The sequence below is a fragment of the Lachnellula hyalina genome, assembly GCF_007821495.1.
Source record: "Lachnellula hyalina strain CBS 185.66 chromosome Unknown contig00009, whole genome shotgun sequence".
Lineage (NCBI taxonomy): Eukaryota > Fungi > Ascomycota > Leotiomycetes > Helotiales > Lachnaceae > Lachnellula > Lachnellula hyalina.
This window is the reverse complement of record NW_022157123.1, coordinates 37,473-60,595: the sequence shown is the minus strand read 5'-3', so window position 1 is coordinate 60,595 and position 23,123 is coordinate 37,473. Positions and strand designations below refer to the sequence as shown.

Here is a 23,123-nt window from a genome sequence, read left to right as displayed (position 1 = left end):
GTTACGTTAATTGAAATTATTTACCGAGAGTTTGTTAATATCACTTCTCATTCTGCACCTATAGATCTTGCAACTGAAGTGATCTTACTACTAAGGCCTGGAATCGGATTGCTTGGAACCTAGGAGGAAGAGAATGCATACTACGAGGAATATCTAGCGAACTAGAGCAAAGAGTTAACTGACTATGCTTGTCCTCCAGTAGAGGAGGTATTCTAGCAGACGCCATGGGACTTGGCAAGACCATATTCTATTTCGATGCTGGAGCGAGTGATTTGAATGAATGAATGGAAAACATAACAGCAATCTTGAACTTAATAGCATATGTATTCGCTACAATTCACTACAATCTACTACCTACACCTTACTTCGCTTTATATCCAAATTACATATTAAAGGCCAAAAGAAACCAAGTGGAAATGCCCTCACATCTTTATTGGACCGCTATACGGATTAGCAAGGTGTCGAACTTCGCCCTCGTGCTGGGCCTTGGACGGGCAGATGTGCCACCGCATCCGCCAAAGACAACCCTTGATGTTTCAAATCTCACGTCCTATTATTCGCGGTATATAAATACTAGATGCGAATGGTTAGAAGGCCTTGTGACTTCTTAAGGTGAAAGTGACTCGCCTATCATCATACGATTTGCATTTTCCTTACTATTGCTAATCATATTATCCTCTTAAAACTTATTAATACCAACAATATTGAAAAGAAACCATCAACTCCAAGCACTATGGCGCAACCCAGACAGATTTCCAGAGGATGCAACACATCTCTCAAGCTGGTGAACCATTCCCATCTCTTCTAAGAGTGTGTCGTCGACTGCTTCGCTATCTGGGGTAAGCCTCATAGAAGCCCACGTACATACTTCATTCACTGCACCAAATAATTTGCTGTCAAGATCAGGATCATCCAGCCATTCATTCATTCATTCATTCATTCATTTAAACAGCCAAAAAAATTTTTTTTTTTGAAATAACAAATCCCATAAAGTAAAAACCGGCGTTTTGAAGATCCGGTATCAAAGAGGCTCGGAAATCAAGCCCTCGAAGTTTCTCGCATGATGCTAGAATTAGGGATTCTCCAACACTCATATTAAGCTGTAGATATACCAGGCCAATCTGTAAATAACGTTTAGTAATAGTCGCCGAAAACCAATCAAAATCGGAAGAGGGGGAGGGGGCTTACAAAAAACAGTTCTCTCATCATTCTTCCTCGACACCAAAACCTCATCCCCAACACTTAGCACTCTCCCCTCCGATTCCCTGCTAGCAAAGCCATACCTCCCAAAGACCGGGCTGTACTTAGTACCCGGATCAACCCTACGATCCTTCTGCAGCAGCTTTATGATCTCGCCGTCCTTGCCCTTTCCAGCTTCGCCAGTATTGTAATCCACGTTCAGGGAGTTGCATCGCGCACAATTTCCTGTCAGAATAATCTTAGAATCATCCCCAAAAGACAACTCGCCCCAGAAATCCTCTTCAAAAGCTTTGCTCGAGCCTTTAACCACGATGTTGGCTCTGAACTTCGTGTGGTCCATCTCCATGTCCTCTGGTAAGCGCGTCGAGACGTCGGCAACTGATTTCTCGTTGATGACCAAATATGGAGCGCAGTCGTTGAACGCAATAATTCCATCATCATCGTCATCAACCAGAGACCTAAGCACTGGTATCCGACTTACGGTTTCCACAACTATGTTCTTCTTCTTCCGGCCTTGATTTGCTGGCTGACCGGGCAGGTTTCCGAGGACGGGGCGTGGATTTCCTCCCCAGTATGCCAAGACGACTTTGAAGCCGAATCTGTCCGAGAACCACTTGCTGCATTCTGTGCCCAAATCATAAGCCGTGGTATGGCTGCCGTGCATATTAATAGGCAACCTTTCCAGCGATTCCAGGTTTGAAGGCTCGAGTGGAACTTCAAGGGTCTCGCCGGTGGGATCAGCCGTTCCAGGACTTCGATAGCTGACAATGAGCGTCTCGCCTCTGATTTCCGTATGGAAGAGACTCATGTTTGGGAAGGCAGGCACGTGCATATTTTGAAGCTTGCGAGGGGTTTCCTCGAGGTCTTTTAGGAGCATGAATCTTCGATCCAAATAAAATCCTTCCCTGGTCAACACCGCCTGAGAAACAGGGCATCCTCTGATGGATTTAATAGGATATATCCAGAGCTATCAAAAATTAGATTATGAAAACAGGTTGTTTGGAATACACTCACTTTGCTAATTTGCATTGTATTCGACGGAGCCACCTTAAGCTTTGAAATAACAGTCAATATAGCTTCCTTTCGTACATCACCAGGTCACCCACCTTGCTTGTCTCTACATTCTTAGGTGCTATAGTTTGGTTCTCGATAGCCTTGAATGCTTGCTTCATAACCTTGGCCCGCTGGGCCTTGCTTGAAGAAGACTGGAGTATAGGACTGGCGAAGAATAGGTATGAAATGATAGATGAGGAGACGGCGATAAGACTCCATGTCGCAGGTGAGCTCTGAAAAAAGGCATATAAGGCATATAACGGCATTGAAGCTCCCAGGGTGGTTTCCGTGTTGCTGGATGTATTCATGGTTCAATGAGTATCTCACGTGCAGTGCAATGCAGTGTTAAAACCGGTTATTAAGGGTAGCTCGGGAAACGGGCAAGCTGGAAAGCCTCTCCCGTCGATAATTTGAATGCAAGTATCAGTACGTTATGTAGTGGGGGTATGCTCGTGAATTCAATGGCATGTATATATATATATATATGTGTGTGCTCGAAAATATTGTGTTCTGAGGAAGAACAGTGAGTGAGTCACGGAAAACCGGGCGGGGATAACATAACCCCCCATCTTCGGCTAGATGTAGAATGTCCTAAAGAGGAAATAGTTCCCTACCTTACCTACCTTAGGTTTTATCAGAAACGCAATATTTACATTTACACTATTAGTAATAATTTCTATACCATTATAGCTAATCAGACCTATATTAAATTCTATGAATAATAAGTCCTAAATTACGTTCAGGTTTCGTAAAGTGACGTTTAGCTAGTTATTATAAGTTAAGAATTATCAGTATAGTAACCAGTCTATAATCAACATTCAAGAGGCATAATATAGATAACTAATTTAATTCTCTACTCTAGATAGTAGTTTCCAGGTAAACATAGTAACTATCTAGAAATGATAGACCTAGGAATAGTCCTAAGCAGCATACTAGTACTTGAAGGCCCACGCATGTATCTATCAGACGACATATCCATAATAGCGCAATCGTAACCCGATGGTAAAGCCATGTACCACACAGGTCAACAGTACGTGGAGAAATGATCATGCGCTTCATCCAGCCGCCAGTTCTTTCGCCAGTTGAATCCTTGCAATAGCTAATCTCTTCTATGAGTTCTGCCACCTGGGAAATCTGCTGCACGATCTCAGCTAAAGTATCCTTTTCCACGATAATTGGGGTTCAAGGTTGTAAAAGTTTGAAAGAAGACGCGTTGGCGGAGATATGAAGATATATATACGGTAAACGAGGGTCTGGTTTTCTCACCTAGGAAATGTGAATCCCAACTTCGCCGCAAAGAGGGCGCTTAAGGCCAACGATTTGTCATTCATTCACAGACAGTATGGCTGCATGGCAATAAAGATTGATGACTGAATATTGAATTCCCTCCAGATCATGCTGATGAATGGCGTCTTTGCCTCGTCGGGGTTGAAGACTGATATTTTGCGTTAAGTATTTTCGAAAAGACCTCTAGCAGAATCCACTTTCCTGTGGAGATGAATATCACACCTTTTTCGATCAATGACGCACTAGTATAAGAGCCTGAACATGGCTTCCATACATTATCAAAAGGCTCAAAGTAGCTTTCAGCTTGTGACTCGGTGTTGGCATTTGGTCTAGGCAGACTTAGCTAGTAGCTTTGAAACCATATCTCCCTCCAGCTGCGTCAAAAATGATCTCAAATGCTCTAAAGAAATGCCTTCCGGTATTGACAAAGGGCTTCTTAGTTGAAGACCTAGTCACAATCACCTGTGGTGGTGTCACCCCTGTCTCTACTGAATCCATATCCCCGACTTTGAAACTGTACCCCGCGGGATTTCTACCAGGTTGCCCATACTGCACTTCGACTACCTGCCCAGCGTCAAGGACACTGACATTCGCGCCAGTGCTCCGACTTTGCTCAATGTGTGTTTCAACCGGCATCCAAGGTGGTACGGTCAAATACATTTGGTCAATCCCAGTATCCATCAGCGCAGTCGTGTTGTCACTCACAAATGGCACCGTTCCAACACGGATAGACGCTGGAACTGGTGCCCAGTCTCGTGGGTCCTCGGTCACACCTTCGTCCAAGTCAATGAATCGGAAGCCGGCAGTATTATTTGCTGTGAGGCCTAGGGTGATTCCTTCCTTGGAGATCTTGTACCCGGTACGAAAATGACTGGTTGCATTGATGGGAGTACCACGAATGCTGACAACGTTAAGAAATGGGTTTTTGTCCGGGTTGCCTTGCAGCTGCCCATCGAATTGGCGACCGAACCCGACGCCGAGGAGAGAGATCTTTGTAGGCATGTCGATAGTCTCCGTTGGCGAGGTGCAATTGGGGCCATCCCTGGTGGAGTTGTAGCCAGAACAGACGTACCGTTTAGATACAACTAGAATGGGAACAGAGGTTGCTACTTCCGCTTGAAGGAATACAATATCGCTTGGAATCCACCTCCCAACGTAGAGTTTTTTGCTGCTTGATAAGTATTCGAAGCCGACAGGATGTTTTTCGGCGAGCTCTGGGGTCCAGTTGGGGAATTCAGCAGCCGAAACGATCAAACCACAAGTTCCTGTGTCGATAACTGGATTGTAGGTTTGTGTATCCACCTGGAATGTCACACGTGGACCATCAGTGAAAGGGGCAACTTCAAGATCGGGATGTCAGCTCCTCTTCAAAATGTAGTTGTGGAAATCCAGGCAGCAAACTCCACATATAGATTGAAACATAGGTCTGAACTCACGATCAGGGTCAAACCCCCAAGGAAGCTCTTAGAAAGGTACATACCCGCTGATGGGTGGTTCCAGAATGGAATGAGGACATCCAACGTGTACTGAGAGTAATCGATCGTACTTTGTGCAAACATGTTGATAGCTAACAAGCTAGGAACAGTAAACTGTTGCAGAAATGAGAACATTCTCGATATCGAATATTGAAGAGAAGTTGAAGTAGTTGAAGGGTTTTCAGAAGTTGTTTGCTGGCTCGGCTAGGTAACTTACATGGTTTCTAACACGTGGCGGGTCGCTTTCTGATTGGAGCTGTGTCAAACTCAAAATGTTGTCCAGATGCCAAACGGGTAGTCCGGGCGAGAAGAAAAAGAGCTTATTGAACTCGCAGAAGAGAGAATTAAAAGTTGTTAATTAAAGGTTCTGTCAGGAACTCTCCGGTTACAAGCCTGGCTCAAACAAAATCCGAAGTATTGCGAGTTACTCCGAGTACAATCTTGTCTCAACATACCGCCCCTTCATAAAATTCCCCATGCGCTGACTAGGACATTCTGCTTTAATACTATACTAATTCCATATACAATCTCAAAATGATATCCCCCGTGTACCGATGACTTGACTGTACATCTTGAATGACAACATAATGGCATGTTTGTTGTTTGTAGTACTGTAAGATCTCGTGTATCCTTACAGCGACTCTCACCGACTCTCAGTCCTTCCTCTTCGTGAAAACCAATTCCATAGGTGCCAGCTCCATCGTGAATGTATCCTTCGATTCTTCCATCAACGCGCGTCCATCTTCACCCGGGGCAAATTTGGTATCAAATTCCGTTACTATACGTGCCACTACACTTCGAAGTTCCATGAGCGCCAAGTTCTTCCCAACACAACCGTACGGCCCTAGACACGAAGTTTAGTCTTATACTTACTACTGAATGATAACAGCAGGGAACTTACCAGAGGAGAAAGGTACAAACACGGACTTGTTAAGAATCAACTCTGAGTTTTCCTCCCATCGCTCGGGTAGAAATTCTTCGGCATTTTTGTAGCATGATTCAACTGCTAAGCGTCAATATTGATGAAGCCAAAATTGAGTTGCGGGCGAGGCTTACGTCTGCCCATACTCCAGAATGGAGTTGAGATCGTAATATTTCCCGGGATATATGTTGAGCCGATTGTAATACCTTCTGGTGGGGTGTAGCGCTTTAGTCCGCTGGGGACTGGAGGATGCAACCGTAGTGTCTCGTTGATTACGCCGTTAAGATAGGGGGAATCTTGGAGATCCTTGAATTCGGACTCAGATCCAGGCTGGTAGAATGCTTCGAGCTCTTTTCGAAGCGTGGAGTACACTTTTGGTGAGCGTACGAGATGATAGAAGATATGAGTGAGAGTCGTAGCAGTGGTATCACTTCCGGCTACAACGATGAGTGCACTGTCACCCCAGAGCCACCTCGGATCTTTATGAATTGGGTCATTACTCTGTTCCTCGGCTTCGATCAACCAGCTGAATAGGTCTCGTGTTTCAGGAATGTTCTGCATATCGAAGTCAGACAAACAAGGTAAGGTGCGCTGTAGAAACATACCTCTTTCCGGAAAGCAACTCTATTTTTATTGTATTGAATGAAATCTTTGACTCCGCCGCCGAGGCCTGGTATGTCTAGAAGAACTGGCATCACCCAAGCTACCGGCGTGAGAACCCCAATTGGTTTCATTCCTTCGTGCAAGATCTTAATTGCAGAATGCTTGAAATAGTTAATTAGGCAGTTTCGAAGAAGTTAGTTGTCTTCCTACCTTTTCGCCACTCTTCATCATATCAAAAGACTGGCCAAAAGCCATGTCACCCATGATATCAAAGGAATAGAAATTGAACCAGAGGCTTGCATTAAGAGATTGCCCCGTCTTCGAACCCAAAACCGATATGAGTTCATTAGTGAAGGTCTTTACACGACTTTCGTACTCCCGGAGAGCTAGCAGTGCCTCGTCAGTACTTGATATCGTCTTCTCGATAGATTCGAATACCATCTCACCCTTCATAGTGAAAGCGCGATCCCATATCTTCCTTCGCTTGTCATGCAGAACTCTTGAGCGAGTCAACTGCAGTGAAACAGTTGGGTAGCTTGTAGTGCATTTGTTAGCTTTCGCGTTATTGACAGAGTAAATTGGAAAAATCAAAGTGCTATTCCGAGAGTATTAACTGAAATCGAGAAAACAACGCATATTAAAGTTGAACGAATGCCACTTAAATGAATAGATATTCTTACCTGACACAGTCATACCATGGGGACTTCGAGCACTTTGAGCCAGTTCCTGAGAGTATTGTCACTGCATCTGGGGATATGGTAGTTAGTTCATTCGGCCCAATGCTGAACCCCACATGTTGTCAGTCATTGACATGCTTGCAATAAGATGATACTTACCGCACAAATTCTCCATATTTCTTGTGCAATCTGTCCGCTTCAATATGATTTCTCGATTCTTTAACGATTCGGAAAAAGTGAGAAAAATTATTGAACTTTGCACTGAAAGGCCCAGGGAAGTTGCGAAGTGGGTGGAAGAAAGCACGGTAGGTCAAGATACTAAGAGTCAAGGTGCTGAGAAAGGATACAGATGCGACTGCTGTGGTTTGGCTGGCTGCCATATAGGAATGGTTGCCATCAAGTCTGATGACTGAAACAAATAAGAAGGTTGTGACTGCAAAGAAAGAGAGTATAATTCGGGTTCCGTCCATGTGATGCTCTCCGTGGATGAAATAGCCCCAGTGAGACGCAACACCCAGCACCGCGCCGACGAGGGCTACAGCTTGCAAAGTAGCAGCGGCCATGATTCGAGTACAAGTTCGTAGTCGTAATCTAGTATTAAAAGCAGTTTTTCAAAAAGTGAATGATTAAGACGTAGAAGTCAACTTTGATGTTTTCTCTTATGGACTGGAATGTTCCCCTCACTTTTCATATTTTCTATGTAACCCTGTACGTACAAACGGCAATGTAACTCGTCGGGAACTTGTTTGGGAAGTGCCTTTACCCCGCAATGCGGTTCCGATACACCTGGAATCAGACGAGTATACGTAGAGAATGCGGAGAGAATGCGGAGTATTGAAATTGTTCCGAGAGCCGCGGTCCATATAAGCCTGTTAGAAGTCATATAATCTTTGGATTGCAGATTTGGCCTAGACTTCAAAATTTTGGAGCGGGGGGATTTCCCTCCAGGATCCCCTTCTCAGGCTTCCTACTAAGATTTATACTACATTATGAATGAATATACTGCGGTTTACTTACTTATGCTAGCGCGTATAAAAGTTATCTTATATTAGCAATATACGTTACTCAGTATACTATACTATTCTCTACACTGGTCCGACTCCTAGATTTTCGACACTAAATGAACATGACAACAGAACTGAGACTTGTTCAACAGCAAAAAAGATATAATGCTCCCAAATCTATGAGTGGCATTTCTAAAATGTTATACCCGAAAAGGAATAAATTCGAAAGAGAGGACGAAGGAGGCCGTGCTACATGTGGGCCGGTGTCTGAGCTGGCGATCATGAAAATCTATACTCCCGCGCCACTTAGAGAACTTGGATTTCACAATTACAGGGCTCCTAAAAGGTCTGAACTCACTATATTCTATGGTTTTAAAGATATATACTAGGGCAAAGAGCCAGGGATATCTATAGCATTCTAGCCATCTACGGCTAAGTAGTTGGTTTATAGAAGGGCTGTTAGACTTAAGCGGGAAAAAGGCGAGTACCCAGATGCCCATCTCACTCGAGGCAGATACCTATAACATGCAATCGATATTTGAACCGAGCCAAATCAGAACAGAGAGAAAATCAAAAGACATCGATTTAAGAATGTGCAATACAGTGCCATACCAGGCTTACTTTGACTATAGTAGGGTAAGCACCCATCCACTTTCAATTGGAGATCCTAATTGATTGATTCACGTCGGACCTACTTCGTACCAATACAATCTCCACGTATGTACAGCATTATTGGGCCTAACTCCTCTACTCCCTCGTGTCATGCATGTGCAATGCAGGAACAGGGCATGAGAGCTTATTGCGGGGAAGGTTTGACGGTAGGCTTTCCCCGATCATCTGCTGACTAACCAATCATCGTGAAATGTTATATTGTACAACTTCATCGCGGACTTGTGAAGTTGTGATTGTAAGTTGTAACATATACCTATGTAGGTACTAGAAGTTGGGTACCGGCGCTTTAATGTGGCACAAAGGCTAGAATACCTTAGTTTCCAACCAAGAAGGCGCCAAGACAAAGGGTTACTGAAAGTAGATGGTGATGGGTTTATGTTACATTTGAATGGTACAAAGTCGAGATTCCGACCATAATTTACATCCGGCTCGTAACTATTACTACATATTTTAACCTTCCGTCTCAGAAAGCCCTCCAGCCTTCACCCACAGCGGAATCACAACCCCAGGAGCATCTGGATTCTCAGCAGCTCTCTCTGCAACCATCGGATCTACAACCATCAAACATGCACGAACAGCCTCTGCTACGACACCTCCAAGTTGGACAGGTGGCTTTTCATTCTGCATCTCCGCTGTCCAAGTCCGAAGGACGTTCATACAAGCTTTCTTGTTCTTGGCCTGAGCGACTCTCGAGAACATAAAAGCGTACATGACTGAGGTCCGAGCCTTCCTTTGTCGAGGGGCCATGCTCCATACTTCCCAGAACTCACGCCAGTTTCGTTGTCGCGAATATATATCCATCAGTCTTACCTGTGATTCGTTTTTATAACAGGGTCTGTCGATTGCCATCATAAGCTTGTGAAGGCGATATTGGATGGGGGACATTGGGTAGCTGGGGAGGTCAAAGGTTTCTATGGGGTCGGAATATATTTGCTGTGAAGGTACGTCGAGATTTAGCCCTGGAGAGACAAGAGTTTGTAACTCTAATAGAATGGCTTCGTCGAGAATCGTGAAACCTTGACTATGCATAGTGTTGAGCATATCCATGACCCCTTCGATAGCTTTTTGGGGAGGTCCGTGGTATTGATGATCGGCTGCAGTTGCTTGGAGCACACCGCGGATAAGATGCATGTACGTTTTCTCGGAGATTTTAGCCCCACAGATTTTGAATTCATCAAAGAGTTCGAGAAGTCCAGATCTCGAATACCCTGGATGCCCTAGAGCTCGGGCAAAACAGTGGAGCCAAACCCTAGCTTGTACTTCTGATGGAGTTGGATATCCAGATAATGATTGATAGAAGCAGGTCAAGAAAGGCGTCGATGAATAGTCAGAGGATCCAGTACCAAGGTACTCGAAAGCCTGTTCTTTCTGAACACTTTGAATTTTTGAAAGAAGTTGCTCCAACATGAACGGCCTCCACTGGCCATTCTGGAGCTCTGGGATGTTGGAGCTATTCTGTATAGCAGCCAATGCTTTTTCAAACTGTCCTTCAGAAATGAAATGAATTATGAACTCGCGGAGCATTGTTGGATCCACTTCTTGGAGAGCCTCTTGCTCTGATGGTCGAAAAGCAGTAGTCGTGAAGTCTCGCCTGTATTTCGCAACTGATGTCGGTAACGGCCTCGCAAAAGTGTGAAATCCTCTTGCGCCGCTGAGAGACGCTCTATTGTCGGAGGTCGGTGCTGATCCTGTGGGCTCTAGAAGACTTTGTTGACTGGTTGTCGATTCAACGGCAGAATCCTCATCACCTTCCAATTGTGCCTGGGTGGACCTGTTGAGAATGCCTCCCCAAAGCCTCTCCAACTCAATTTCTTGCCGCTTCTCCTCTGTGAGCATTTGTACAACTACCCTGACACCATCTGTTTTTCGTCCAAATCCAACGAAGTCCTGTGGCTCAGGAACGTCATCTGCTTCACCCTCTGCGCCCTCAACTACGCCCACATCCACACAGACCCAGCCTGTCCGTATTCCATCATCTTCGGTCCCATCAGTAGTGCCCATAAGCTTTGCCCTCTTTGCCTTCCGTCTCAATTTCAATTTCATCTCATTCCTTCCCAAAAGCCCATCCGCACTGGGACGCAATTTGTACGTGCTTCTTAACCATCTGCATAATCGATCCGCAGAGACGTGCAGATGTCTCTCACTGCGGGCAGTGCCAATGATCATGAACAAATTCGCTCCTAGTGCTGGCGGAGGATCGAGTTTTCGGAGGTCGAGGAGGGTGAGATCATCCATACCAAAGTCGATTGATACTTTCTGAAGTAAGGGCTGTAATATAGGGGGAGGAGATTCTGGTAACTCGGGTATACGCTGTCGTTCTGATAATGGTTTCACCTCGCTCTGGGGCGACTGGACTTGGAGGTACCATGGCACCGCTGAGACCTCTGTAGTCTCTCCTGGCTCTTCCTGAGCTTCTAATTCCTCTAATTCCTCTATTTCCTCAATCTCCTCCGCGACCGGTTCTTGTTCGTTGTTTTCAAGTTCATCTTGTTGCCGGTTCTCCAGACTCGAGTAGAAAAGACTTTGTTTCGCTGCAAGACGCAATGGTAATCGTGTGGAGATATATGGAACTCGAAGGGAGGGTCCGGCCACTGAAGTAAAGCCTCTCAATAGAAGTAACCTACAGCTAGCACATCCAGAAGAACGTAAAACCCTACCGACGACCATTATGGAGGGATGGCAAGCTCTTTCTCGTTGCCAAATTCAGATTCAGGTTCATGAATATTTATCTATACGGTGGCCGAGACGACCAGACGGGACCTTTGGGCGCTCCAGCATCCACCCACTACTCACAGCTCCCGTTTCACGTTGTATTTTCATGCGCTGACGTACCTAGACTACAGTAGCACCTCTACTCAGTCAATCGACGGACGCCCCGCTGAATCTCTCAACCCTCAACTCCCCCCCCACCCTCCCACCCCCCTTGCCTATACCGCGGCACGTACTCTACATTGCTTATTGCTGTACGAAGGTCAATCTTTGAATACTATCACAAAACTCACCGCCTGGGGTGTCGCCACGGCGCCGTCAGTGTCAGTCAACGCAAGCATAGGCAACCAGCCGAGCGAGATTGCAACACCAGGCTCTGCACTCCAACAAACCCAAGATGCCCAGTCAGCCCTTCAAGGTCAAGGCGGTTTACGAATACACTTCCCCACACGAAGATGATCTCCATTTTCCCAATGGAACCATAATTACAGTCACGGATGAAGAAGACGACGATTGGTATTCTGGGGAATACGTGGATGCTTCAGGAGTGAAGCAGGAGGGGATCTTCCCCAGGAACTTCGTTGAGAAATACGAACCTACAGCTCCTCCTAGGCCAACCCGTCAAAGCCGACCCAAAAAAGAGGCAGAGCCTGCTCCCGAGCCAGCCCCCGAGCCAGCACAACCATCCGAACCAACACACGTAGAGGAGCAAGAACCCGAGCCAGTACAAGAAGCGCCTGTTGCAAGAGACCCCCCTCCACCGGTTCCAAAGCCTGAAGTAGCAAGCTCCCCTCGAGTTGCAGAGCCGGTGCCCCCACCATCAGCGCTTAAAGCTGTACCATCTTCGAAGCCGCCGGTTTCCGACAAGCCAAGCGGGGGCTCATTTCGAGATCGTATTGCGGCTTTCAATAAGGCAGCTCCTCCCCCAGCGCCATTCAAACCTGGCAGTTTGGGTTCCGGAAGTTCCAGTAACTTCATCAAGAAGCCTTTCGTTGCTCCACCCCCGAGCAAGAATTCCTACGTTCCTCCGCCTCGTGAGCTCGCGCCACAGAAAACATATAGGCGTGATGAGGACCCTGAGATTGCAGCAAAGGAGTCCGAAAATCTAGACCAAGCGGAACGAGCGGGATTGGCACCTGCAACTAATGAAGCTAACACTGAAGAGCAACCAAAGCCGACGAGCTTGAAGGAGAGAATCGCACTTTTGCAGAAACAGCAAATGGAACAGGCGTCTCGCCATGCCGATGCGGCTCAGAAGAAGGAAAAGCCCAAACGTCCTGTCAAGAAACGAACTGAGTCTCATCCTGCCGAAGATGTCGAGGAGGGAGACGGAGCTTCTTTGGAGAGAAAAGATACCGAGGAGACAGTTGGAAAGGCTTCCATAGATTCGGTCCGAGAAGAATCGAGTGTGCCAAGAAGACGTAAATCTTCAAAGGAGGCTGTTACAAGTCCCGGTCTCCATCCCCGAAAGTCGTTCGGCGACGGAAATGATGCCGACATGTCTGGAGCTGGCTATACTACTGAAGAGCCAGAGGAAATTTCCACCGGAAAAGATGACGGCGATGAGAAGGCGAGATCCCGTGCGCCTCAGATTCCTGTTCGAGCACCCACCGCACCTACTCAAGAACCCGATGTTGGAGAACAAGAGGGTGCTGCCGAGGAGCCACAGGGCGAGGAGGAGGAGGAGGAAGAAGAAGAAGAAGAAGAAGATCTCGACCCAGAAGCACGTCGTAAGGAAGAATTGAGAGCACGCATGGCCAAGATGAGTGGTGGTATGGGTATGCACGGCATTTTTGGAGGTGGTATGCCGATGCCCGCTCCTGTAGCGCCCCCTAAGAAGAAGAAGAAGTCTACCAGCAACAGCGAGAAGCATTCGGGAGAGTACGGAGCCGAGGATGTTGATTCGCCTACTACACGTGCACCTCCTGTCCCTATGATCCCAATGCCTGGCCTGTCCAAAGTTCGGAGCCCGGAGGAATTTGAGCAGCACGAGCATGAAGACGAGCATGCCCCTATATCTTCTCGACCATATGATGAGCTCCCAGATGTTGAGGACGTAGTACCTTCACAAGCTAGGGGTGCTCCACCACCAGGTACGAAATGATTGGAAGAAACCCACATCTAAGTATGCTAATATTTATTTAGTCCCCTCTGCCGAGACTTATGGCGCTCCCCCCATACCAGGCGGAAGACCAGCTCCTCCGCCTGTGCCAAAAGAGTGTAAGTCAATCAAATCCATTTTCTACAAGATCACGTCTAATGTGATCAGCGCGACCTTCCATTCCGCCCCAATCGATGCCAATGTCCCCCAGTCTCGGGTCTGAATCCGATGATGAGTTGTCTACTAGTGTTCAAAATCTCTCAATGATAAGTCCTAGGAGTGAAGCCCCTCGCGCTCCACCTAGACCTGCGGAAATTCCTGCATCACCGCGGTCGCCCCAAATGAAGAGAGCATCAACATCCTACTTTGCGGGTGATGAGGCTTTCGCGTCCTCTCCTAGTACCCAAGGATCAGGTAGGCGAGCAAGTAAAGTTCCACCAATCCCTGGTGCTGCTATAGCATCCTCGCCTCAAAGCCGAGCTCCTCCGCCACCACCTCATGGTGCACCTCCACCATTGAGCCGATCATCGACTGGAGATCACCGTGTTCTTCTCCCTCCTCAAGCTCCGCCAAGAGAGCCGAGCGATGAGGAGGTCACCGAATACGAGGGAGACTATGATACTGACATTGCCTCTGCGGCACCTCATAAAGATGCCTTGAAAGCGCATGCAAGGGACTCGAGCTTAGAGGACAACACGCCCCTTCGATCACCCGTTACTGCTCCATCAGCCGTACCACCTCCACTTCCACCAACTTCCGCTCCCCGTGCAGTGCCACCTCCGTTGCCTTCACAAGCGCCTCCTTTACCTTCACAGCCGCCTACACACTCGAGGCAATCTTCAGAGATGCCTAGAGCTGCTCCACCCCCTCCGCCGATAAAATTGGCCGCACCTTGGGAGCCGGAAGATGACGACGAATATGATCCTTACAGGTATACCGCGCCAAAGCAAGGTGTTTCTGTCCCTTCTGTTTCCACTCCTAGAATTGAACGAAACGACGAAGACATATACTCAGCGTCGCCGCCGAGACAGGCACATGCTCCACCACCTCAAGAGAGGGCAGCTCCTCCACCACCACCTCGTGACTTAGGCCCTGGTCCGTCGAACAGAGGACCACGACAGTCTGTGGATGTCCAGCGCTCATCAACCTCTGCCCGAAGATCTGTAGAGTTGAGTAGAATGTCTATGGACCCTGGCTTTGTTGCCAATGATGTAGACCTCGGACAGAGCACGTACTGGTGGGCTCAACCGAAAGGCACACCCCCTGTTTTCTCAGGTAGGAAGGACATCTTGTTCGAGACAGAAGAGTCTACTTCATCAAAGCGAGGTGGCAAGACCACAACGACTAAAGATCTCTACGTTCTGTACCAGGATTATTCACAAACGATCATTACGGCTCAATATGATGCTCAAAACCCAGGGGACTTCAAGCTCGAGCAGCGACACGAACCTCCTCCATCTCGATTGCGACAAGATCAACTAGAGGCGGCACACGAGCAGTTTGGACGCCGTATTTTCGAAGGAGTATCATCCAAAAAGGATACCGTTGTTGGAGATGGAACACCACAAGCCCTCATCAAAGAACTTCTTAAGCCCTTTGCCAATGCTTTACTCCCCGTCGGAACACGTTCATACGGTGCACTCGTCTATGGTAATCTCGCTAATGCCTCTACAACCCAAAATGACGAGATACGCCCCGGCGACATCATCACTCTCCGTAATACCAAATTTCAAGGCAAGCATGGACCAATGCACGGCAAGTATAGCATGGAAGTCGGTAAGCCGGACCACGTTGGCGTGGTAGCTGAGTGGGATGGCACGAAGAAGAAGGTTAGGGCTTGGGAGCAGGGTCGAGAGAGCAAGAAGGTGAAGCTGGAGAGCTTCAAGTTGGATGATCTGCGAAGTGGGGAAGTGAAGATCTGGAGAGTCATGCCGCGGAGTTGGGTGGGGTGGCAGGGGCAGAATTAGAGGGGCGGTGTCTTTTGGAGATTGATAATTGTGGTTCGGTCCAGGATGGGCAGCGAGGCTCGGTCATAGGATTCTGCGAGTGAAGTGTACACGAGAGTTACAATTTATGCATAGCATCGTTGCGCAGCCGAAATCAGTGTTTCTATTGCCCCTACCTTCTTCAGCCACGATCAACTGTTTCTTCGTAGTTTCAAACGACAGCATCGACAGAATTACGCTTCACTGAACACAATTTCCCCCTTCACTAGGAAAGGGGGTCCAGACCTACTACGCTTGATTGAAGAGACGATAGTAACTAAGTCTTTGGACAGTCGAAATCTATAGGAAGGAGCTCATATGTAACGTGATGTTCAAAAATGCCTAAAGGGATAGTCGTTGCCGAGAAATCCGAGAAGTTTCACATGCTAGCGAAAGTCTATTATGAGTGACTTTAGGTAAGATTCTTCAATTCTTCTTTTTCGTTTGATTCAGCTCGCCGTATTATTCTAGGGAAATAATATTCTCAACTGCAGGTGAAGAAGCTGCAGATAGACCTAGGGAGAAAGAATGTGGCTTGGCATAATACTTTGACTAACGCAAGCAGATGTGTCCTACTTTTCTTTCCACGCCGATGGAAGCGGGTATTTCGACGCTCATACGGGTATCCCGCGGAATGAAAATTGTTTCTCGCGTGGGAAGGAGAGAGAACATATATATATACCTCCGAGATGGTCGCGGGGTAGGGGGAGTTTCTTCATAGGGGTAGATTGGGAGACTCAGCTGGAAGCGAGGACGTGTATTGGGAAGAGGGGGAAATACTGTAAAGACGTCGCAAGAACATATTTAAGACCTCAATCCTGGATCTACAGATTTGCTGCCTAGGAAAGTAGTCGGAGGTTTCACGTTCTATGATGTAGTGGCCGGAAAACTTGAATTTGATTCCAATAGGAAATTGTTGGGAAGCTGTGGAAGGAATGGGTTGTATTGGAGAAGGTTCGTCTAGAGATTAATAGGAGAGAGAGGTTCAATAAATACGAAAGATGGCCAATAATTTCGGCGCTTGTTTAATTATGGGGTTGCACTCAGACATACACCTACCTGAAGTAAAGATGCGATAAGGCAAAGTCTACATGCACACAATATCTAAGTTAAGAATCTTGGTTCCACTTTTCCTCTAATGCCAAAATTGAGATAGCTGGATCATAATAAGACTCAAGTTTGGGGAAACACCTTCTACTGCTACATACTATGTTTCTATCTTCTTGCTGAGCTCTTGAATTTCCTCGATGCGTCTCCGGAGCAGGAGACTTTAGCTGTTTATCTAGGCTATGACCATATAAACCTCCTGTGCACTTCTAGTAACCATAAAAGCTAGGTCGTCTGAGAAGGGGAGCGAAGGGGTAAAGTGGGGGTGCTTCTAAGTAACACTTCAAAGTATTTGTACGAAACTATTGTAATTGAAGCGAAGCATTCTGGTTGATTAAACTACTACTGTGATCACATGTATTGCGATATGCGTAAGACCCGTTTGACAAAGTATTGGCCTTTGATTCCGGGAGCAGATACCCCCCTTTTTACCCGCCAAATTTTACGCGAGATTCCGTCGCGAGGCACCAGCCTAGCCCCCTCATGTTGACCCGACCCTGCAAAGATGACACTGCTTACCTGAATACCAAACTGTACTTCAGCCGTATTCTCCAATAACATCGCTAGCTCACAAGCGGGGTCAAGTATTTAAACATCCCTGACCCTTCTTTCTTTAACCCTCCCTCCTTCCTCACCAAACTTCCCATCTCGATCTTCCATCAAATATCCTTCACCCACCACCCTTCATATCGCTATCATACACCAGCAAAGACATCCCAGATACTCAACATGTCAGCTAACACAATTTACCTCATCACAGGAGGAAATCGAGGTTGGCCCCCACTTTTACCCCTATCCTACTGCGTGCCTTCCTTACCCCTATCCCCCTCGCTAACGCAAAGCGAACCAGGAATCGGATTCGGCCTAACCGCAACGCTCCTCCTCCGTCCCCGCACCACAGTAATTGCCACAATCCGGTCTGAAGCCACGGCCCAGGATGATCTGCACGCGCTGCCTGTGGGCGAAAACAGCAGACTGATCATAACGTATCTGGATCTCTCGTCGTACAGCCCCGAAACGGAAACGGAAATGGAAACGAAGCAAGCACACCTCCCCCTCCACACCCCGCAAAACCTCTATCGCGTCCTAACATCAACCCACCACATCACCCACCTACACACCATCATCGCCTCCGCGGGCCACGGAACATCTTTCCACGCCCTCGTCTCCACAAGCCCCTCCTCCCTGCTCCAGCATTTTCAAATCAACACCCTGGGCCCCATACGCCTCTTCCAAGCTCTGTATCCGTTGCTAGAGGGCGTCGAGAGCAAATTCGTCCTCGTTAGTAGCAGTCTGGGTAGTATAGCCGCGATGGACACGCAGGCAGGCACGGAACCGACGCTGGCGTATGGGGCGAGTAAGGCAGCGGCGAATTACTTTTGCAGGAAGGTGCATTTTGAATGCGGGGGCATTACGGCGCTGGCTGTGCATCCGGGGTGTAAGTCCTGTCCTCCAAGTCCCTTCTCGCCACAGCAAGTCCCGAGATTTTTTGTTTTGCGAGCAACAAGTATTTTGGGGGGTTGTTTTATTCTTGTTTTTGTTTTTGTTTTGGGGGTGCTGTATAAGACCAGAGTAGAAAGTGGAAATAAAGCACTCGCGAAAACGATCCAAACTAATCAACTAACTAAAGAATTCCCAGGGGTAAAAACAGGCAATGGTCAAGCATTCGCAGATGCAGTTGGGGTTAAAGAGCCGCCCATGAGTTTAAATGATAGTGTAAAAGGGGTTTTGAAGCAGGTGAGCTTCTTTTTCTTCATCAGGTCGGATGGAATGGAGGTCGAGGCTAGGTTCACCTTTCTCCAGAGTGTTAGATGGGAGGCAGGAGATGGCTGGGCTGGACAGGGCTAAGGCTGACAAAAGGGGATTTAGATTGATGTAGCGAGCAAGACGACGACGTCGGGGACGTTCGTGTCGTATGATGGGAGTGTTATACCTTGGTGAGGGAGGGAGCACTTGGCGGGCGTGTGTTGAACAAGAGAGAGGTGATGGGAAGGGATTTGACGGACGGGACGGATTTGGTAGGTGATGGGATGGGATGGGGGAAGGGAAGTATAGACTGTTGGCAATAGAATTGCTCGCTATTGCTTCTTCACGTGACTGGCTGACCACGATGTGTATCCAAGCCACTTACTTTATGAGACTTCACTCGGCGATTCTGCCTCTTGGGACAGGACGTGTGAAGTTTTTCTAATTAGTAAAATGTAGCATATGCTGTCATCATTTGTATTCAGCTACTTGCGAATCCAAGACAGCTGAGAAGGTCAGGACTCGAAAACTCCCCAATCCAAAATTTCCCCCTAAAGCAGAACAACAGACTACTACTCCAACTTCTCCGACGTAGACGATGTAGAGCCCTCATGCGACAACATATCTTCATGCAACAAGGCCTGAGGTCCAACATATCTTCCACCTTTAATAAACCACCAAACAGTAGCGAAAATCGACATGCCACCCGTAATCAAACAAGCGTAGTTCATATTAACCCGCGTAACCGGCAACGAATACGGGAAACAGTAGATGACCACGAACACGATGATGTAGAGGCAGGACACGATGTTAACGGCGTAGCCGACCTTGTGGCCCATCTTGTAGGGCCCGGGTCGCATGCTGTTGATGAAGGGGCCTGGGGCTTCGGAGGCGCGGGAGAAACGCTTGGTGAAGATGAAGGGTAGGATTGCGGCGAGGTAGGAGAGTGTTGAGAGGACAACAAAGGAGCCGACGAAGGCGGAGAATGCGGTGGTAGAACCAACCTAAAAGGATTTGAGGGTTAGTATTGCTTGTCCTTAGCAATAATAAATCCGTTAAAGGGATACTTAAGGGCCAAAACTTACATAAATAGCACCCAAAATAGTACAGAATACACCACAGACTACAGTAGCATTGAACGGGTTCTTGAAACGTGGAGATATGACTCCAAGTGTACCAGGAAAAGGAACAGCTTCATCGCGAGCAAGAGTCCACAAACAGCGCCCAGCAGTGATAAAAGTGCCAATACAGGTACAGAATATTGGTACAAAGATCATGAACAAGAGTCCCATAGTAGCTGGAACACTGCCTCCAGTAGCCTGAATGTAAATTTGCGCAAGAGGGAAGTACGAAGCGCCCAAAACATCATCCAAGTTCGTGATGGCGTAGAATATGGCAATCATGTAAAAGAAAGCAGTGAAAAATCCGATGACCATCTGAGCTGCGATAGCAAGCGGGATGTTTCGTCTGGGATTAGGGATTTCCTCCGCAAGGTGAGAGACACAGTCTGGAGTTCCAACAGCATAAGCACCATTCAACATACCAGCCAAGAAAACGAAGCCGTTGCTATCATATCCGGTCTGGTTAGACCAATCGGCCCAAACGAAGGAAGCAGAGGCATAGCCCGAACCGCTCGTATGAGGGAGGACAGCACAAACGACAATGGTGATGAATACTCCAGCCAAGATGAAGAACAAGCCAATGTTGTTCACCATTGGCAAGGCCCGGTTGGCAAACAGGACTATGCAACAGCAGATCCAGGTAACGAGCAGATGAGCAATGAAGATGTGCCATCTCTCCGGGACAAAGCCTGGGTGGTAGAGTGCGTACATAGCGGTTGCGATTTGGGCAGAGATACTAGCCATCGAAGCTATACACGGTTAGGTTCCTCTTCTACAAAGGCAGAAAGTTCGATTCGTCTCACCAGTTGCACAAACCCTAGTCATAAGTTAGCATTTAATATCATCTTAAGAAGCGGGTGTCCATACCAAGCAAACGTATTCCACCATCCAGCAAACCATCCACAAATGCGTCCATACTTTGGACCTGGAGTGATAGAAGCCCAGTGATAGACTCCGGCACTACTTGGCATCGACGATGAAAGCTCCTAATGATTTGGTTAGAAGTAGTAGGCTGATGCGATACTCTGTTGAACCCACGGCAAGGGAAGCAGCAACAAGCCAGTAGAATACGGAGACTGCGATAAACTCGTACAAGACTCCAGGTGGACCACCATTGCTAACTGACTGTCAGTATTATATTTCAAGCATTCTAATGAAAAGCTTACTAGATTGCGACGGCGATGCTACCACCCAGAGCAGCCCATGTGTTTCCCGTAACGATACCAACAGAGCAGACAGAGAGCAAAGAAAAGTTGCGCTCCAGCTCCTGTACATGGCCAGTCTCATTCACGACCCCCACGTCTCGCGGGGTAAGTCCAGATACCATTGTACCTTGCTCAGAATCCGAGTAATTGCCAGTTGGCTTGCCTGTTGGAGGTGGAGATGCCATGTTGAGAGGGTGTATCCAGGCAAAAAAAAAAAAAGGGTTTGAAGAAGAGTTTTGAGGAAGGAGCAGAGAGGAGGCCGAAGATTTATTGTGTGAATTCAAGAGTAGTGGTGTACTAGGAGGTTGTGAATCGGCAGTGGTCTCGCCCCTTGCCTCATGTCTCATGAAACTTGGGAGGAGCTTTGAACTTTCATACTTTTAGGGATATCTAGGACGAGAGCCGTGCGTATGTTGAATGCAAATAATTACTTGAGAGGAGCTATAAGGTAATCTTGCGGGGTCTGATAAGGGTGGCATACTATGCCGTGAGGGTGTATGGTGGGCAAGCATACTTGTATGCAGCCGTCGGCAATTGATTCCTCGTATTGGTACAAGTAGGTACAGTAGTGACAGCACGGTCAAGGCCCAAAGTTTAATAAATTACAGCAACAACAATAATAATAATCATGGCATGCTTGCTTCTTTCAGGTGGTACCCTACTACCTACCTACCTACAGTACAGCCGGAGAAGAATAGCGTGTCAACATGGTACAGAGATACTGCGTCGCCCCGCGTTGGGAGGACAATGCCCGGCCCGTACGAGTAAGCCATGCGGCAAACCCGCAGACCACATGCACCACACGGGTCTTCTAAACCAGATGCGGAAATTACAAGAGATGACGACTCGATAAGCTACTCCGTATGTGCAAGCAGAGATGTGTTTTGTCGGAATCTGGAGAACAGTCAGGGGTAGCTTAAATATAACAGGTCGACGGCCAAGATCTTCATGCGGGGTTGAAACTCCATCGGGACAGCTCCACCTGGGAATTGATAACGACCCGCGTGGTATGATAGATAGTCTTACATAAATCGTACTACAATGTACAATCTGACATAGTTCTGTATGCTTCCAAGTTCCCACCAAGTTTCTATTACATCTTCTGTCTCATTCCCATATTGCCGCAAGCGCAGCAACCATTGTCTTGTGCAACATACACCTCGTGGAACTTCGACCATCCCGTCGGGATCCTGCAGATTCATGACCTTTTTTCCATGCGAGGTTTGGCAAGATGTACCGAATTGGTTTGACGAAAGCCGATTCCGATGTCGATTCCCGTCACCTTCCACATGTCACCCCTGACCCGATGAAAAGTTCAGCTTCCATGCTGGTGAGCGCGTGTGGCACTCGCTGGGGAGTCCCGGTGGGCGTTACGCCCAACTGGAAAGTCTCTCAATCCAGAAACTGGTCTATATTTGTTTGTTTCAGGAATAGAGCCAAGCCTGCTGTTTTGTGCTTTTGATTTTCGCTCTCAAATGTTGAATCAAGGCGTTCGCTAGGCGTTCGTGTTTTTTGGGTTTAGCTGAAAAGCTTCGTGCGAATATTGATGGACACGCAGAGCAAAGTCTTGCATTTCGAAGATCTGATCGATCCATCAAAGGGTTTTCATCATCACACACCTGCTCGCCTGGTCGAGCCCTTGTTTTCCTTCTTGTACCATAATGTCCAGATATTTTCTTCCCATAGCCTGAGCATACACCTCCACGAATCCCATCTTTGCGTACCAGTAGCCGTTCCATGGAACGTCGCGATAGGTCGTCAACGTAATAGTTTTGTATCCCTCTTTTCGAACCTGCTCCATCATGTTGCTCACTAATGCTTTCCCCACGCCTCTGCCTTGGAAATCCCGTGCGACCGAGACCTCTACGAGATGAAAGTTGCCTTCGAAGTTCTCTCCTCCCAGAAATCCAATCGGTTGATCCCAATCATTGACAGCAATCCACAGGTGATTCGACTTTGCCATTCCAGTTAAGACGGCAGGATCAAGGGTTGGACCGTCTGCCAAGAACCCAAGGTTGACTGTTCGGAAGAGTTGTGCAGCGGACCGTTCGACGCTTTCCAGTAAAGAGATATCCGATGATCTCGCTCTACGAATGGCGAATCTGGGGACTTCCTCGATGGATTCGGCTTGTTGTACGTATGCGGCGGCCATAGCCAAGATGGCGAGGCCGTTGTTCGACATTGGAGCTACAGTAGTGGTGAGTAAGAAGAAGGGCTTCACTGTGTTGGTAGCTGAATTGTGGTTCGAGGTGAGTC

At 47.4% G+C, this 23,123-nt stretch overlaps 8 protein-coding genes across 8 annotated transcripts; 2 read left to right on the top strand and 6 right to left on the bottom strand.

Annotated features, from left to right (window-relative positions):
* Positions 1-1,095: 1,095 nt before the first annotated feature.
* Positions 1,096-2,561, bottom strand: MARC2 (Mitochondrial amidoxime reducing component; the record flags this gene model as incomplete). The annotated part of the gene is made up of 4 exons (XM_031145656.1): positions 1,096-1,121; positions 1,189-2,167; positions 2,215-2,253; positions 2,307-2,561. The coding sequence occupies 4 exons, from the start codon at positions 2,559-2,561 to the stop codon at positions 1,096-1,098; spliced, it is 1,299 nt and encodes a 432-aa protein (XP_031009028.1).
* A 1,318-nt stretch (positions 2,562-3,879) lies between these two features.
* LHYA1_G000664 (uncharacterized protein) lies at positions 3,880-5,099 on the bottom strand (the record flags this gene model as incomplete). Its single annotated transcript, XM_031145655.1, has 2 exons — positions 3,880-4,817; positions 5,021-5,099. 2 exons carry the CDS (start codon positions 5,097-5,099, stop codon positions 3,880-3,882), a joined length of 1,017 nt encoding a protein of 338 aa, XP_031009027.1.
* Positions 5,100-5,668: 569 nt separating this feature from the next.
* On the bottom strand, positions 5,669-7,780 carry FCK2_1 (Cytochrome P450 monooxygenase; the record flags this gene model as incomplete). The annotated part of the gene is made up of 7 exons (XM_031145654.1): positions 5,669-5,859; positions 5,917-6,018; positions 6,072-6,492; positions 6,543-6,701; positions 6,751-7,075; positions 7,221-7,322; positions 7,377-7,780. The coding sequence occupies 7 exons, from the start codon at positions 7,778-7,780 to the stop codon at positions 5,669-5,671; spliced, it is 1,704 nt and encodes a 567-aa protein (XP_031008998.1).
* A 1,563-nt stretch (positions 7,781-9,343) lies between these two features.
* Positions 9,344-11,560, bottom strand: ATP25 (ATPase synthesis protein 25, mitochondrial; the record flags this gene model as incomplete). The annotated part of the gene is made up of 1 exon (XM_031145653.1): positions 9,344-11,560. One exon carries the CDS (start codon positions 11,558-11,560, stop codon positions 9,344-9,346), a length of 2,217 nt encoding a protein of 738 aa, XP_031009026.1.
* A 439-nt stretch (positions 11,561-11,999) lies between these two features.
* On the top strand, positions 12,000-15,670 carry LHYA1_G000661 (SH3 domain-containing protein; the record flags this gene model as incomplete). Its single annotated transcript, XM_031145652.1, has 3 exons — positions 12,000-13,695; positions 13,748-13,822; positions 13,872-15,670. 3 exons carry the CDS (start codon positions 12,000-12,002, stop codon positions 15,668-15,670), a joined length of 3,570 nt encoding a protein of 1,189 aa, XP_031008997.1.
* A 1,854-nt stretch (positions 15,671-17,524) lies between these two features.
* Positions 17,525-18,643, top strand: aflD_2 (Norsolorinic acid ketoreductase; the record flags this gene model as incomplete). The annotated part of the gene is made up of 2 exons (XM_031145651.1): positions 17,525-18,233; positions 18,435-18,643. The coding sequence occupies 2 exons, from the start codon at positions 17,525-17,527 to the stop codon at positions 18,641-18,643; spliced, it is 918 nt and encodes a 305-aa protein (XP_031008996.1).
* A 470-nt stretch (positions 18,644-19,113) lies between these two features.
* HNM1_0 (Choline transport protein) lies at positions 19,114-21,052 on the bottom strand (the record flags this gene model as incomplete). Its single annotated transcript, XM_031145650.1, has 6 exons — positions 19,114-19,545; positions 19,627-20,411; positions 20,466-20,479; positions 20,530-20,648; positions 20,701-20,779; positions 20,829-21,052. 6 exons carry the CDS (start codon positions 21,050-21,052, stop codon positions 19,114-19,116), a joined length of 1,653 nt encoding a protein of 550 aa, XP_031009068.1.
* Positions 21,053-22,182: 1,130 nt separating this feature from the next.
* On the bottom strand, positions 22,183-23,049 carry LHYA1_G000658 (Acetyltransferase; the record flags this gene model as incomplete). The annotated part of the gene is made up of 2 exons (XM_031145649.1): positions 22,183-22,276; positions 22,487-23,049. 2 exons carry the CDS (start codon positions 23,047-23,049, stop codon positions 22,183-22,185), a joined length of 657 nt encoding a protein of 218 aa, XP_031009069.1.
* Positions 23,050-23,123: the final 74 nt, after the last annotated feature.